The sequence below is a fragment of the Schistocerca gregaria genome, chromosome 2 (assembly GCF_023897955.1).
Source record: "Schistocerca gregaria isolate iqSchGreg1 chromosome 2, iqSchGreg1.2, whole genome shotgun sequence".
NCBI classification, from domain to species: domain Eukaryota; kingdom Metazoa; phylum Arthropoda; class Insecta; order Orthoptera; family Acrididae; genus Schistocerca; species Schistocerca gregaria.
This window is the reverse complement of record NC_064921.1, coordinates 772,042,906-772,060,847: the sequence shown is the minus strand read 5'-3', so window position 1 is coordinate 772,060,847 and position 17,942 is coordinate 772,042,906. Positions and strand designations below refer to the sequence as shown.

General features: G+C 39.3%; 1 protein-coding gene and 1 non-coding gene across 3 annotated transcripts in view; one reads left to right on the top strand and one right to left on the bottom strand.

The window, feature by feature from the left end:
* LOC126335003 (nascent polypeptide-associated complex subunit alpha, muscle-specific form-like) overlaps positions 1-17,942 on the top strand; it is a 299,464-nt gene that overhangs the window by 211,173 nt on the left and 70,349 nt on the right. For both annotated transcript variants that reach the window (XM_049997830.1, XM_049997831.1), the window contains exon 6: positions 7,750-7,896. In XM_049997830.1, coding sequence (XP_049853787.1) covers positions 7,750-7,896 — 147 coding nt within the window. The remainder of the gene's footprint in view (positions 1-7,749; positions 7,897-17,942) is intronic.
* Trnas-cga (transfer RNA serine (anticodon CGA)) lies at positions 4,183-4,257 on the bottom strand. The gene has a single exon. It is a non-coding gene; the product is annotated as a tRNA-Ser (tRNA).

The window sequence follows — 17,942 nt, the reverse complement described above, 5'->3', positions numbered from 1 at the left end:
TGATATCCAGCATGGTAGCAAGTCCATTGTGGTGGGGCCGCGATGTACTCTGGTGGTTGTAGCTCCCTGATGACACAGGGATTGCTCTGCAGATGCCTGCGCCGTTAACTCCTCTCATATGCCAAGGAGTAGATGCCCATCACCCTGGAGCATCGGGACTCCCAGCAATGGCCATCGTGCCAGGTGGCTTTGCTGCAGCTAGGTGGCACCCTTAGGGAGGGCCCCTTGTCGGAGTGGGTGGCATAAGGGCAGGTGACATGCCATGAAGTGTAGTATATTATCTTTAGTTGGCGGTCCACCACCAGCAGTCTCCAAGTGATCAAGGTCAAACTTCAGTGCTAAGAAATACGATCCCAAATCATTACCCCCCCCCCCCCCCCCCCCCCCCCCCCCGGCCACACCCTGGGAGGAACACCAGGCTAAGGATGGCAGTGGAGGTTATTCACCCCAGTACCTCGTATGTACAAGAGTTGATGGGGAATCTTTCTTGTCAATGAAACCTCAATTTTTTGTGGAGCATTTAGAGGACAAGTTTGGGGAGGTGGAGGGCTTGTCCAAAATGCGGTCAGTGTCGGTCTTCGTCAAAACAGAATCTTTTCCACAGTCACAGGCGCTACTCACCTGTGAGAAGCTGGGGGATGTTTCTGTTTCCGTCATGCCCCATAAGAGCTTAAGGATGGTCCAGGGTATCATATTTCACAGGGACTTTCTTTTGCAGTCTGCCAATGAGCTGTGGGCCAATTTAGAGTGGCAAATTGTCCATTTTGTCCGGCACATCCACCAGGGTCCGAGGGATAAACAGGTATCACTGGTGCCTCTGTCTTGGCCTTTGAGGGTGACACATTACCCGTGAATGTTAAGGTGGGTCTGCCGCAGTGACGTAAAGCCATATATCCCTCCCCCAATGCAGAGCTTTAAGTGCTGGAAGTTCAGCCATATGTCCTCCTGCTGTGCTTCCAGCGTCACCTGTCAGGATTAAGGACGTCCTTCACATCCCAATACTCCCTGTGCCTCACCTCCCATCTGTACCAACTGCAGAGAGCATCATTTACCTTTCTCACCAGACTACAGGATTCTCCACAAAAAAAGAAAAATAATGGAATATAAGACCCTGAACCGGCTGACCTGCACTGAGGCTAAGAGAAAATGTGAGAGGCTACATTCTGTACATATGATGTCAACCTATGCTGCCGCTCTGACAACAGTTCTACCATCTTGACCAGTACTACCCTCACCATCCTTTGGTAGCATCCATTCAGGAGACCAATCTATGCCCTGCAATGGCCCCGTTGTTCAGTGGTGTTTGTGTGGACCCCCCAGGACATGTTGGAATCCCAGCTAATGAACTTGCCGACAGGCTGGCCAAACAGGCTACGCGGATACCACTTCTGGAGATGGGCATCTTCTAAACTGACCTGCATTCACTGTTATGCCGCAGGGAATTTTGGCTTTGGGAGACCGAATGGCATAACAGTACGCACAACAGGCTGTGTGTCATTAAGGAGACTGTGAATGTGTGAAAGTATTCCATGTGGTCCTCTCGCAGGAAATCAGTTCTCCTCTCCTGGCTCCACATTGGCCATATGTGGCTAATGCATGGTTATCTCCTCTATCGTGAGCACCCACCTTGGTATTGCTGTGGCTCACAAATGACGGTCATCCACCTCTTGCTGGACTGCCCACGTTTTGCCGCTGTGCTGCAGACATTAAACTTTACCAGGACCCTACCTTCAGTGTTGGGCGACAATGCCTCAACAGCAGTTTTAGTTTTACATTTTATTTGTGAGGGAGCGTTTTATCATTCTATCTAAGTTTTATCGCATGACCTTTGTCCCTCTGGGTCCTCCACGCTAGTGCTTTTAGGGTCGAGGTTTTAATGTGTTGCAGAGTGGCTGGCTTCTCCTTTTTATTCTCATGGTCAGCCAGCCATGGTAATCTGCTCTTTTGTTTTGATCTCTTATACAGATTTCTTGCGTATGTCTGTTGTTTTCTAGTCCAATATTGTCTATTTTGTGTTTGTTGCCCTTCTGTCATTCTTGTGGTTTTCTCCTTTCTTCCATCTGTGTTTTGTATGCCTTGATTATTTTACTCCCACCATTGTGGAATTATTTTGTTTGGAACGAGGGTCCAACGACCTAGCAGTTTGGTCCCCCCCCCTTCTTTTAAACCAACCAACCAGCCAGCAACCAAGTGCATTTCCCTTGTATAGACCCTCTATATACTCCTTCCTTCTTTCAGATTTCCCTCTCTTGCTTAGCACTGGCACTCCATCTGAGTTCGTGATATTCATGCAGTATTTTCTTCTTCTCCAAAGGCATCTTTAATTTTCCTTCAGGTGGCATCTGTCTTTTCACTAGTGATACATGATTCTAAATCCTTACATTTGTGTTCTAACTATTCCTGCTTAGCCATTTTGCATTTCCTGTCTATCTCATTTTTTAGGCATTTGTATTTCCTTTTCCCTGCTTCATTTACTGCATTTTATATTTTTTCCATTCATCAGTTAAATTCAGTTCCTCCTGTGTTATCAAAGGATATCTACTAGGCCTTGTTTTTTTTATTTATTTGATGCTCTGCTGTCTTCACTGTTTCCTCCCTCAAAATTACCCATTTATGCTGCTGCATTCCTTTTCCCTGTTCTTGTCAATTGTCGCCCAATGCTCCCTTTAAATCTCTCAACTACCTCTGTTTATTTTAACTTACCCAGGTCCCCATCTCCTTACTTTCCAACCTTTTTGCAATTTCTTCACTTTTAATCTATGGTTCATGGTTGTGGCAAGAGTCCACATTTGCTTCTGCAGATGTCGCACAATTTAAAATCTGGTTGCAAAATCTCTGCGTCACCATGATATAATCAATCTGAACCCACAGGTATCTCCTAGTCTCTTTCATTTATACAGTCTTCTTTCAAGATTGCTTCATCTTGGGTAAAGTATTCTGGAAATATACCCACAAGGCTTCTGCCATTGTACCTCACAAGAGGCTTGAATTCATATTGCGTGCTTATGGAATATTGTCTCAGTTTTGCAACTGGATTTGTAATTTCCTGTCGGAGGTGCCATGATGAATAGTAATTGGCAGAAAACCATCAAGTAAAAAAGAAATGATATCTGGTGTTCCCCTAGGTAATATTATAGGTCCTGTGCTGTTACGTATCTATATAAACGATTTAGGAGACGATCTGAGCAGCCATCTTAAGTGGGTTGCAGATTATGACAATGTCATTTATTGTCTAGTAAAATCATCAGGTGGTCAAAACCAATTGCAAAACTATTTGGATAAGATATGTGTATGGTGCAAAAATTGGCAGTTGAGCCTAAGTAATAAGAAGTGTGAGGTCATCCACATGAATGCTGAAAGGAATCCAGTAAACTGTGGTTACATGATAAATCAGCCAAATCTAAAAGCCTTAAATTCAACTAAATACTAAGGAATTACAATTATGAACAATTAAATTGAAAAGAACAGACAGAAAGTGTTGTTGGGGAAGATGAACCGAAGACTATGTTTTTTTGGCGGAACCCTTACAAGATGCAACAGATCTACTAAAAAGACTGCATACACTACACTTATCCATCTCTTTTGGAGTACTGCTGCGTGGCCTGTGATCTTTACCAAACACGATTAACGGAATACATCAAGAAGGTTCAGGGAAGGGCAGCACATTTGTATTATTGAGAAATTGGGGAGAGAGTGTCATGAAAATGATAGGGGATTTGAGGTCGAAGTCATTAAAACGAAGGCATTTTTCATTGTGACAGGATCTTCTCATAAAATTTCAGTCACCAACTTTCTCCTCCGATTGTAAATCTATTTTGTTGGCACCAACGTGCATAGGGGAAATGATCATCATCATAAACTAAGAGAAATTAGAGATTGCATAGAAAGATACAGATATTCATTATTTCCACACTCTTTTCGAGAGTGAAAAAATAGAGAATTAGTGCAAAAGAGGTTCGATTTTGTCTCTGCCAGGCACGTAACTGTGATTTGTAGAGTAGCCATGTAGATATGTATTTAGAATTGAACAGGGGATTACATCTACATCCACATGTAGATGGGTAGTCCCCCATTAAGATCTCTTGCCAGGAACTGCTCATGAGAATGTCATCATCAGGAGAAACAAAACCAGTGTTTACAGATCAGAGTGTGGGATGAAACTTCCTGGCAGATTAAAACTGTGTGCTCGACCGAGACTCGAACTCGGGACCTTTGCCTTTCGCGGGCAAGTGCTCTACCAACTGAGCTACCGAAGCACGACTCACGCCCGGTACCCACAGCTTTACTTCTGCCAGTACCTCGTCTCCTACCTTCCAAACTTTACAGAAGCTCTCCTGCGAACCATGCAGAACTAGCACTCCTGAAAGAAAGGATATTGCGGAGACTTGGCTTAGCCACAGCCTGGGAGATGTTTCCAGAATGAGATTTTCACTCTGCAGCGGAGTGTGCGCTGATATGAAACTTCCTGGCAGATTAAAACTGTGTGCCCGACCGAGACTCGAAATCGGGACCTTTGCCTTTCGCAGGCAAGTGCTCTACCAACTGAGCTACCGAAGCACGACTCATGCCCGGTACCCACAGCTTTACTTCTGCCAGTACCTCGTCTCCTACCTTCCAAACTTTACAGAAGCTCTCCTGCGAACCATGCAGAAGTAGCACTCCTGAAAGAAAGGATATTGCGGAGACATGGCTTAGCCACAGCCTGGGGGACGTTTCCAGAATGAGATTTTCACTCTGCAGCGGAGTGTGCGCTGATATGAAACTTTCTGGCAGATTAAAACTGTGTGCCCGACCGAGACTCGAACTCGGGACCTTTGCCTTTCGCGGGCAAGTGCTCTACCAACTGAGCTACTGAAGCACGACTCATGCCCGGTACCCACAGCTTTACTTCTGCCAGTACCTCGTCTCCTACCTTCCAAACTTTACAGAAGCTCTCCTGTGAACCATGCAGAACTAGCACTTCTGAAAGAAAGGATATTGCGGAGACAGGTGAATACAGATTTATAAATACAAAATCTGCTATAGGAAATGCAGGAGTAGGCTTAATAATGAATAAGAAAATAGAAATGCAGGTAGGCTACTAGGAACAGCATAATGAATGTATTATCCTAACCAAGGTAGACACGAAGTCAGCATCCACAACAACAGTACGAGTTTATATGCCAGTTAGCTCCGCAGATGGTGAAGAGAGTGAAGAAATGTATGATGAGATACAGGATTTTTTTCAGTTAGTTAAGGGAGATAAAAATGTAATGGTAATGGAGGACTGGAATCAGATGCAAGGAAAAGTAATAGGAGAATAATAATTGGGAGAAAGGAGTGAAAGAGGAAGCTGCCCGGTAGAATTTTGCACAGAGCATAGTTTAATTGTTGCTAATACTTGGTAAAAAATATCGTATTACAGTTGTTGATTTATAAATTCTGTGGTGATATTTGGCATAAAGACAGGGGAAGCAATAATTTTCTCAGCATCGTACGCACATTATAAACACCTAAACACCACATTTTTACAATTACATGGTTTTTTTGAAGTTTTTGCAGAAAAATATCCCTGGTGTAAACCATAAAAGGTTCTCTCTCATTGCACAGTTTGGCAATAAACGACATGTAACACATCATTTCACCAAATATTGGTGATGATGGGTAGTATACAATGGAATGTATTTTGATGCTTGCTTGTCAGGATGTGATTTCTTTTTGTCTCTAGATGAGATAAAATCAGCTTTGAAACTTTCTGATCCAATTCTTTACTTGAGATAAAAATAGATGCATAAAAAATAGGTATGGCATTAGCTGCGGAAGGTCATAATGAAACTAACTGGGTACAAAGTCTCGTATTCTTTAATTACAATAACTACTTGGAAAGTTATTTGCAGAGTCCTCATGGAGATAATCCCAAAGTTTCCTTTGACTTTAATAGTAATAAAAACAATATATTGTGGGGAAAAAATGAAAAAGAAAAGTTGCCACAGAGGGGCTTGACCCCCAACCCTTGGATTGCCATTCAGTACTCTTTCTACTGCACCAACTGCTGCCTGGAAGCTACACTGACCTAAAAGGCTCATGTCTCACACATCCTGCACCAAACACTGCTAATTATATATATATATATATATATATATATATATATATATATTTTTTTTTTTTTTTTTTTTTTTTTCCCCCCCCCTAAACGTGTGTCAGTTGCAGTTCATACTTCTGTTACTTTCATTTCTGCCCGAGATTTGGATAAAATCATTAGGGAAGAGTTGACATGGTTCCCCTTAATGTAATATACAGTGGTCAAAAGAATGTTGAGTGGTTTTGAATATTTTGTATAGAATTCATCCACCCAGTTTTGTGATTGTTACTATAATTAGGATTACATGTAACAACTCACTGAAGTTTTGCAGGTTGGCTGGGGTGAGGGGTTGCATCTTGTGGAGGGAAAGGAAGCAGGGAGTTGTGTGCATTATTAACAAAAACATAATGACCCTTTTAGGAAATTTTGGAAAACAGTTGTTGGAAACTTTGGGTCCAAAGTGTTTTTAATGGGTGCTGAAGTACTCTTGATGTGTCCACATAAATTTCTCTTGGAATAGAAAATAATGGAGGTGGGGAAGAGTGTACCAATTTTGAACAGAATTACTCAATGCATATACTATTTTCCAACTTAAAAAGTGTTTGGGGACAGCTAGTTGTTGTCTGAGCAGAAATATTGTGCTTTTTTTTCCTGACTGGAAAATGATTAGGAGTTGGGAATGGTAAAGTTTTACCTTTTGAGTAATTACTTACAGGTCAGTACTGCCCTAATGTACCTGTGTAAATCAGTTATAAATGGTTGTTCAGTATAATTTTTTTCTTTTTTTTAATGTGTTAATTACACTAATCCTTCTTCATTTAGTGTAAGGCCACTGAAGGCCGACATTTGGAGCACGCAGAAATGCTAGTCCATTCTCATATGCAATATCCATATAGCGATGTTCTTTAGAATAGCTGATACAGCAATTCATCGCAGTTATACTATGCAGCAAAGTTGTGGAAAACTAAATGTAATAGGATGTTGATATTTCACTTCTTCTTGTCACCAAAAAGAACAGTTAATTTGAGAGTTTTTGTGTCTTCACTATACATGCCTAAATGTAGGAAAGAGACAAAAAAATTCAGTCCTGTCAGATGCCCCAAACATCAGTTGTATTGAGTATTTTGCTTTATACTTAAAAACACTCTGTGTGTAATTATTGCTTCCTTCTTCTAGATTAATTAGAGGCATTTGATTTTATCCTTTGTGATCTATGTTTTCTTTCCATTTAATTTCTTTGTAGGCACTCTGGCGAATGCCATTAACTTATATTGTCCAAAGTGTGTACCCCAGTGTTTCAAGCCTTTTGATTCCATTCCATTAAAACATTTTAGCTGTTTGTGATCCGTTTTATTACACATTCTGATTCACTTTATTTTATGCTGCCATCCACTTTTTTGTATATTGAATTGATAATGTTTTGAAATCAATACTGAAAGAAATTTGACGGTGAATGAAAATTAAACAAAAATTATCTCATCAGTGATCTTAATTGAGTGGAAAGTCAGTGTGTTTGCTCAGAGCACAAGAGTATTTCTGACATGTATACTTACTGGTGTATACAGACTTTTTCTTAGACTTCAACCAGTGTGACAGTGATGACAGTGGTGCCATTGCAAGGAAAGCATCCCTTCTTCATTTTCACTGCTATAGGGGTGTGATAACTTCCACATACTGATTGCCAACAGGAGGAGGAGGAAAGTCACCAACGATCATCAAATAAATATCAACGGGAGCAGCTGTCACAAAAAAGAAAGCACTCATCCAAGAATACACAAGAAGCTGAAGACCTACCATCACAGCCTGCTCGTACCCCTTCTTTACAGCAAAGTCAGGTGAGACATACTACACACTTGAAATCAAACATGGTTTGGGGAAAAATCTACTTCGTGAGTGGCAGGAGACATATTGTGGAATAGCGGTTTATTCATCTCATGATGTACATTTACAGTCCATTTGGTTTACTTACAGGAGACAAGCTAAAAATTTATATTTGAGTTACAGTGATTTTACAGTAACTAATAATAGTGCTAAAATAAAGACTAACACTGTAGTAATATTTCTTGTGACATGTGACACGTTGTATGCAGTTCCAATTTCCAGTTTGTGTGCATGAATTCATTCACTGAGTAATAACATTTCAGTTTCACCTGCCTCATATAGCTTTCTTTTAAGTGGAACGAAATTCAACTGCATTAACGTGTCCCCTTTCAATTTATTACAAGTTTTTATTACCATGCATTGAGGTCCTGGGCATACAGTTTGAGGTGATAGGTGGAAAGCATAAAAATTTTCTTCGTTCCTTCTGTCAAGTGAGTGAATGAAATGGTTCCCTTCAAATAATTCGTACTGGTGTACAAAAAGACAAGAATATTACCTAAGGATAGCAGAGTGAATATTTTAAGTTTTCTAAATAATGGATGACATGGTTCTTTGTGATTTACAGTGCACACATTCCAAATTATTTTTTTCTGTGTTTTTAGAATCTGCACAATGTTTCTCGAGTTACCCTGAAAACAATATCGTACCTAATAATGGATTCAAAGTAGCTTGTATATGCTACTTTTCACATATCAATGTCAGTTGCAGTTTATAATATTTGCTTTGCAAACATAAATCTGCTCAATTTGTTTGCTAGGTACCCAACTTGTACCTGCCAGCTCAAATTATTATCCAGATTTAATCCTGAGAATTTGATTGAGGCAACTTCTTATGTATCTTCGTTGTTGTGAGTAACCTTAATGTGCTCACATTTTGACTGCTTGGTTTGAAATGCATCATGTGAGTCCTCGGTACTTTAGATTCAATACGTATAGCTGGAACCAAGTTTCTAAGGTACTGAAGGTACTGATCACAGATTTGGGGATTTCTTCTAAATCCTGATTTTCAACAAAGACATAATTACCATCTGTGGACAGAACTGATGGGGAGCTAAGATTTAATGGCAAGTCATTAACATAGAAGAGAAAGAGAACTGGGGTACTGCCCCTAATGCCATATTTTTCAAGTTTGTAAAAAGGTTGTGCATGGACTACAGAATTAAACGCCTTTGTGAGGTCGCAGAAAATTCCTTCCATCATATTGCCCTTGTTTTTAGACACCTGACACATTCCACATCATTACGAAGTGTCGTATTCATGATCTATGGAACAAGTATTAATCTAATCTAATTTAATCTAATCTGTCTAATGATGTACTTATTTTCACAGTGAAACCTTTCAATTGAACTGTGGTGTTTTTACCTTGTTGAGAACCAGATTGATTGTTTGGAAGAATAGAATATCTTGCAATGAAGTTTTGTATGTGGGCTACAGCAACTTTTTGAAATATTTAAAAAAGACTTGTAGAATTAAGATAGGACAATAATTTCACATGACATATCTTGATCCCTTTTTGAAAATTGGTTTGACTTCAGCATAATTCTGTAACTCTGGGAAGGAGCCTTCATCAAAGCAATTATTTATTATTTGATCAAGTGAGTTAGCAATTTTGGCGTTTACTGCTTTTATGACTGTATTGGGTATTCCATCCAAACCTGCAGATTTTATTTAGTTTAATGCTAGGATTGCATTTTTACATCCTTCCTAGAAACTTTAAAAAATGTTTTTAGCAGTTCAGAACTTTCATTTAGGTCAGAGGGGTTTTACTTTGTTGTGATAATCTGTTACATTTACATCAGACTTTGCTATATTTATAAAGACTTAATTAAAACACTAGAGTTTCAGTAGTGTTTCCTCCAGCATTAATTTTTGAAATTTCTTGGTTGCAGGGTTAACACCTAACTCAGCTTTAATGACTAACCAGACAAATGAACCTAAAGGTAATACAATCAGTAGCTTTCAAAATCTGAGGTTTCTCCCTCATGCAAAATCATGGATAATTGTTAGGAAAATGAACCACTTGCCTCCTCCCCCCTCCCCCTCCTTTTTTTCTGCCTGTCGTGAATGCTTCTTCTCTCATATCCAACATTTTGACTAATCTTCATGCCTTTGTCATTTTCGCTGTCTTATACTTTCACAGCTCACTAGTTTGTAGAATTTACTTGTTCATTCCCGACAGCCAGCTATTTTCTTCTGACTCTTTCATGATTCTTTACAGCTTACTACTGACATTTGTGTTCAGTTTCTGTCCTCCTGGCTTCAAGTATTCCCCACACACTTTTCTTTGACACATCAAATACCTTATAAAAGAACAGTTTCCCTGTTATGGGCTCATGCTGTCCTCCTCTTGAAAATGGTCCAAGATTATTTTACTTCTTAATCCAGAAAACTTGTGTTCATTTCAACTCTTTCTTTTGCCCATTGAAAATACCTCCCTCTGAAAAATTCTCACTTGTCACCTTTTGTTTTGTGTATCAGTGTCTTTTATGTTGCCACCTTTTTACAAGAAACTTTGATTTAAAAAATAAATTTTCGTACAGGTAATACCTAGTGTGATCAGCTGTTGCTGTCAGGTAATATATGTGAACTTCAACCAGAGATTTAGTTTCAGAGTTTTTTGCTGAGATGTAAACACCTGGAAACTACTGTTCATCAATTTACAGTATAACATTTTTTAAAATGATAGGTCCGGAGTAGCTGCAATAAGTTTAACATTCTTTGACATCTTCTTGCCATTCTCAAGTAACCTGTGAATACCATAGGTGAGACTATCTATGTATACAGTGGGGTTCATGTGAATAAATATATATTGTAATTTTATCAGTGTAAAATTATATTGTGTATTTATTTACATGAACAACCACCATATATGTAGATAGTCTCATTGATGTCATACTTGCAGGTTGTTTGAGAATGGCAATAAAGCCAAAGCAGCTGTTGTAAAGAATGTTAAACTGAATGCAGCTGCTCTGGATCTTTCATTTTCAAAATGTCATACTGTGACATGTTCTGTGCTGTCGGTCCAATCAAAGATAAAAACATTGCCTTACATGCACTAACTGGATACTGTGTTCGAAGTGACATTATCCTCTCTCTGCAGCCTCTTATATCTTTCATTATTGTTTCTTCCATTTTTTATTATGCTTAAAAAAATGGAGTCCTGAACTGATGTGTGCAGATGGTAACCCTTAATTAATTCCTGAACTTTTCTATTTTGACATCAAATTGAAGGCTATTGTTTCTCATGTGAATGGATAAAGAATAGAATTGTTGGTTGTTGGGCCACTGTCCCTCAGTGGCCATTATTGATGAGATGGGAAAATGTGTCACGCGATGAAATTCAAAATTCTCTGTTTCACTATACAACAAACCAAATTAAAAACTGCATCACAGGAATTGTGTTCCAGGTGCCTTGTAATGCCAGTGTACTAACCACAAGGTTAGAATGCTACATGATGTCATTTATCTCACATTTGATTGAATCATGCTATCTACATTTCAAATTTTCGTTTCCTTTTTCTGCATCACACCTGTGTGGGTAAATTTTTTAGTACTATGTCATATTCAATGTTTAGAAGGTACAAATAGTGCCTCAAAAATGTATTTTGTTCTACACAGAAACTTAACTATAATTTCCAAATATCAACAGCTGGCACTCTCACAACAATAAATGCTTGAGCAGTTATTAGGACAAAATATAACAATTTTATATTTGTAAAATTTGAAGAGATTATGTACTTTGTAACATTAATTATGAAGTTTCTCTTCACCATAAGTAGCAATGGTTTGTATGGAGTCAGTGGGCCATTCTATAGCCACGCCTTTACACCTTAAATGTATAAAGGGTCCCAAAGTGTATGGTGGTGCAGTTTATTTTTGTGCCTTTCTACTGACATCCGAAGGATGCTCCTAGTGGGTTCTGCAGAAACACAGCATGCCATGAAGCAACATATAATGTCCCTTAACTAAGAAAATTTGTAAAAAATTAGTTTTACACCACATATCAACAGAGTGCATAGATATATTTCATTGTTTTGTGACAAGAAAGCTATTGGATTTCATCAACTCTGGTTTTAAATAACAAATTAAGAAAGGTTCTTGCGTTTTTATGTTCTTATGCTTTATTACTGTAGATACACACATTTGTTACCATGTCCATCCTAGCATACAATTTCAGAAATGAAAGAATCAGAGCTAACACAGTTCGTAATAATCCTTTCCACACATACACACCTCTCTCTCTCTCTCTCTCTCTCTCTCTCTCTCTCTCTCTCTCTCTCTCTCTCTCTCTCTCTCTCTCTCTCTAGTTTAACATTTCCACTCAGACGTGATACGAAAAGGATCAAACTTTTCATCAGTTAATGTATTGTTTATAAATATGTGCAGTGTTTTAACAGTTTTGATTTTCCTGCTCAAATACTACACAGAGCAGAATTTTTGCCTTCTGGTGGAATATTTCAGTTCTCATGAAAAAACCTGAAATTTCTGTAAACATCATCTATGGCTGATTTTAAATCTTTTCTGATATGTCACAATCTCCAAAAATTCACTATTATTCAAACTTAACAAAATAATGTGGGCCTATGGGCTATGTGACATCTTGTCTCAAGAGCTGCCCAAAGACTCCTCTTAACTCTCAGTAAATTCATCTTACAGTACCAAAGCATGCTAAAGATATCTTCTCTGATTGGCTAAATGCTGCAGTATCCAATCAGCTTCCTATTTTTATTCATATAACCTGAAACTCACCCTCTTTGGACCAATCTCCTGTCCAAAGCCAACTCTGGTGAAATTATACAAGAACATATTCCCTAGAGCAAATAAGAACAAGTGAACACCACGTGTAATTATTTAAAGGATGGAGCAAGTTTTATATTTCTACTATAATGAAAACTGGCTGCTTCACAATTTGCATTCCCCCCCCCCCCCCCCTTCTCTCTCTCTCTCTCTCTCTCTCTCTCTCTCTCTCTCTCTCTCTGTCTGTGTGCGTTTGTGTGTGTGTGTTTTTGTTTGTTGGCTGCACAATCAGATTCTAAGGCTCAGTCATGCCTAGTTATTCACAATTTTAATGCTTTCCACTTCACATACATACTACATTTATTCCCTCATTCACTCTCCATAACAAATCAGAATAACAGTGTCAAACATATGGAAGAGGTAGTTACGGAATTTATAGTGTTAGACAAAATAGTGTGTCATTAACTGTTTTGGAGACTAGTTTGTCATCCTCTGACATATTTATCAAAAAATATTAGTGTCTGAACGTTGATATAAAGATATTATTAAAAGGGCAGGTTGCAACTCACCAAATAGAGGAGACATTGAGTCATAAGCACAACAAAAAGACTTGTTGTACCTTCAAGCTTCCGGCCAAAAGGCCATCTTCTGATGTAGAAAACACACAACTTACAGTTATGCTTTTGTGTGTGTGTTTTTCTATTTTTCTTTTTAAAAAGGAAGCTTTTTAGCCATTGGCTTAAATGTAAACAATCTTTTCAGTGTGCCCATCTGCAGCTCAGCGTCTCCTCTATATGGTGAGTAACACTCTTTCCTTTTCATGATACTGTTGTTATTCCATTGTGGACCTCTCATTTGTTGATTGTAATATAAATTTATAAGTTTTCGCTTTTTGATGATTTTCAGTATTTCTGAAACTACTTCAAATATGAAACTGAGATTTGTCACTTACTTAACTACTGTTATTCTGAAAGCTTCTATGAAATTTCATGTTGATTGATATATGATGACTGTAGTAATTATATGGTAGATGTCTTATTTAGGTGATCTGTTGTACAAACTGTCAGAATGCGAGTATTGTTCTACAAGCAACAGTACTTACATTTTGACAGTTGCCATCCTTTCCATGTCAAACGTTTCCTCCCATACAGCCTTGGCATTCGAGGCAGACGTATTTGTTCAGATGCAGACTCACAGCAACACACCACCATTCTCACTTCAGCCTTCATATCCACTCCTGGTACTGCTGATCCTTCCAAAAAACAGCTTAAGAGCACACCACTTGGCACTCAGTATTATCCTGGTCTTGAATGTATTAATCAGCTACTTCAACAAGGCCATGACTTTCTGAAATCGAACCCTGAAAAGAGATCCATTCTGTCTGAGATTTTGCTCACCACACCTAGAATAGCTTTCCGTCACCCTCCTAATGTCCACAGTATCCTTGTCAGACCATATGCACCCATCTCCCTACTGTAGGGCTCCTATGTCTGTGACTGAGCTTGCTGCAAGACGTGCTCTATTCACCATCCTACCTATTCCAGCTCTATAACTGGCAAAATGTATACTATCAAAAGGAGAGCCACCTGGGAAACGACACATCATATACCAGCTGTTATGTAAACAGAGCATGCTCTACAACATGACAATTGTGAGCTCGGTGCCTGTTTCACGACATGTGCCATCTGAATTCTTCCTCCTGATACCAGTTTCTCATAACTGTGCAGGTGGGAACTAGCACTACAGCACGTCCTTGGTTCTCGTCAACCACATGTCCTTAATTTACGTTAGTTCCTTTTGTCTGAGCATTTATTCACAGCAACTACTCCTTTCATCTCTCCATTTTAGTTTCCTACATCTGTCATTTCCTGACCTGTAAATTTTTTGCTGTCCCCCTCCCATTTCTGTTGTGTATGATGCACTTACCTTTTCACTCTTATTAACTTGTGCATGACATTTTAGTAGTAATCTCTGTCTTGCATATTGCCCTGTCTTCCACCATTAAGCTGTCCGATGCAGTCCCCAACAATCAGTCTTTCCTTGTCGTCCTGTCCAGTAAGTCTCCCCTGCCCCTTGGTTCTGGGTGTCTTTTTCTGAACTGTACCCCTTTCCCTAAACGTCTCCAGTACTTTTCCTTCTCCTTCAACTCTTCTACCAGAAGGAGGAGCCATTGTCTCCTAAAGCTTGTAAAAGTTCAACCTTTTTTTGTTTGTGTGTGTTCTCCTTCCGCTGCTTGGTGAGTAGATTTTTTATTGAGCCAAATTATGTGATGTATTAACCACTTATTACAATGGAAACATTTGTAAGAATATCCATATCAATTCTTGGCACTACATCTCTTGTAGAACAGTTTTCATAAGATTTTCTATCCTCATTTTAACCTAAAACTGTCACAAATACTCCAGAACTGATGTTAAACAGTCTGTGCACTTGAATAGATTCCAAGATCCAATATATATTGGTTCCTTTCAGTTACTGTGGCAATTTCAACAAAGAAAACAAAAGGTTAACACCTCCACTTTCTTAAAAAAAAAGTAATTTATTTACTTAATCATCTAATGGTAGTCTATGTAAAGGTGCATAAATGATTTGTTTAAAGTGGAGGGTGAAAAAAGCATCTAAGTAGCAAAAGAGGACGAGGAGTTGTAGCAGCTTTTTCCAAAGTAGCTGTTTCCCTCATAATACCCATGTTTGTAGCAATAACCATAATTATCAATTTGAGTAGATTAGTGCTGGTCATAATTTATTGTCAGCATACTTTACACAAGTAGCTGGGATCGATTGCTTCTCTCTGTTAGTGTGTAACTTTGCTCATTGAAAACCACTGAAGGCTCTCCATCATGATGGAGAGTGAGATGAATGTTGGATGGTTGAGCTTCTACAAATTCAGTCGAGCATGTAATCCCCTTACAGTGAGTTAAATTGAGTATTCAAGGGCGTTGCTTGAATAACATCTTATTGAATAATATGATCTACTTAGAGAGTCATTGAAATGATAGTAGTACATAATTACTTATAATCTTAGGCAAGTCCTTAGTCCTAAATTTCAGTTTCATTATAATCTCTGTTGTGGTTGGCAGGAGAGCCAGCACCGTGTTACGAGAGGAGGCCAAAAGCCACGCATTTTAGCTCACGCAGGCTGGCGTGAGGTCTGGAACAGGACAAGGAAATTAGAATTTAGAAAAACGGACGTGGTGGATTACTTAACTTTAATCCATTAATGACGAATGTCGCTCTTGATGGTACATAGTTCACAATGTCAATAGTAACTGAAAATGGCGCCTTGCTAGGTCGTAGCAAATGACATAGATGAAGGCTATGCTAAACTATCTTCTCGGCAATTGAGAACGTAAGTAGGCAGTGAACCATCAGTAGCAAAGTCGGCTGTACAACTGGGGCGAGTGCTAGGAAGTCTCTCTAGACCTGCCGTGTGGCGGCACTCGGTCTGCAATCGCTGATAGTGGCAACAAGCGGGTCCGACGTATACTACCGGACTGCGGCCGATTTAAAGGCTACCACCTAGCAAGTGTGGTGTCTGGCGGTGACACCACAATCTCATTTGGCTCATGGTGTGTAAGCCCCCTTCCCCCCACATTCCTGTAAATTTGTTCAGTGGTTAATTTAAACTTTCTGTACAGTGTCAAGATTGCAACAGCAAAGAAAATTTTTATGTTCAGACTGTGGCAACACATCATCATCACATTTGTTCCTTATCTTGCCATCATATTTAATGGTGATAGGCATTATAAGTTCCGCTGATAGACAAAGATGTGAGAAGAGACAAATTTTTAAAGATTCAGTGTGCTCTTACACTAACAATCCTAGTTTTCTTCTAATACATAATCTATATTGAATCTAGATGGAAATTATGATAGCTATTATTCATGTATAAGTAACTGATTTGTTTATTTAAAATAACAAATAAGTGGGTGGATTATGGCTTGCCTGTAAAATTAAATATGTAGTGGTGGGTAGCAAAATAAAGTACAAAGACGGTTACTGGGCTTTCGAAATTTTGTTCTGCATCAGAAAAAGATTAGAAGTAGTAAAGGTAACATCTTGTCATGTAGTCGAGGTATTGAGTTGTCAGAAGACGTATAAATGAGAGTGAGAATGTACTGAGCTTGCGACGATGTCTGTCTTCAGTGCTAATAAATTACACACACATCTGTACAGCTACTTTGTGCTGGCCCTTCATTTGATCTGGGGTGAGGGGGTTCGTGTTGGGTCCTTGGCTGAGGGGAGTGGGAGAGTAGGTTGAGGAAGGTTTTGCTGATGGCTGGGAGGGAGAAACGGGGAGAGGTTGGATATGAGTGCGGAGCATTGGCTGACATTGACAGCAGTCGGGAGGACTGCAGGATGCTCAATGCAGTCTCCTTCTTCCTCTGTTGGGTTTCCCACTCCCAGCCCATGGCTCAACGTGATCGTGTGCCATTTGCAACTCCCCTGCCTGTGCCCGAGTGGGCTTATTAATGCCGCCTACCTGTTTCATGTACTTGCTGCCTCTTCCTCCTAGCTGTATCCCTCCAACCTTACCTTCTCCTCCTCCCCTCACCCTAGTTGAGCCATAGTACCAGTACAATGTAGTCAACTGTACAATTTAGCCGTGTAATGTGTAAGTTTGTGTGTGTGTGTGTGTGTGTGTGTGTGTGTGTGTGTGTGTGTGTGTGAGAGAGAGAGAGAGGGAGAGAGAGAGAGAGAGAGAGAGAGAGAGAGAGAGAGAGAGAGAGAGAGAGGGGTGGTAGGATAGCTCTTTGGGAAGTCAGAGGAAATTGTCCGAAATGATAGCAACATTTTCAGCTTTGTTTATATGTCAGATGATGACTCCACACCTCAAGTACATGTTGAGATCTCTTTAGTCCTTATGCCTGCAGCAGAATGAGACTCATTGTCCTACAGTTGCCACTGTTCCATTTTAAACGCCTTGGGGGTTTCCTCCTTCTCTCATGCTTGCTGCCCCATTTAGGGTTTTCTATTATATTGTTATGAAATGTTCATATACTTCTTCTGAGAAGCCTTGTAAATGTCCAAGAATAGTGATAGAGTTATATTCGACTTCAGACTCTGTCAGCATAAATTACATCAGACTGTACAAAAGCTTTTGATACTTATCTGTCCATTCAAAAGAAAAATTTTCAGTTGGACCTCCGATGTTTATAGACAAACCACTTATCCTTTTTGCTTAATTTCAATCCTATGTACACCAAAGAAATGCTAGAATAGTATGATACATGTTTGGAGAAAAAAACTTTATAGTATTGGCT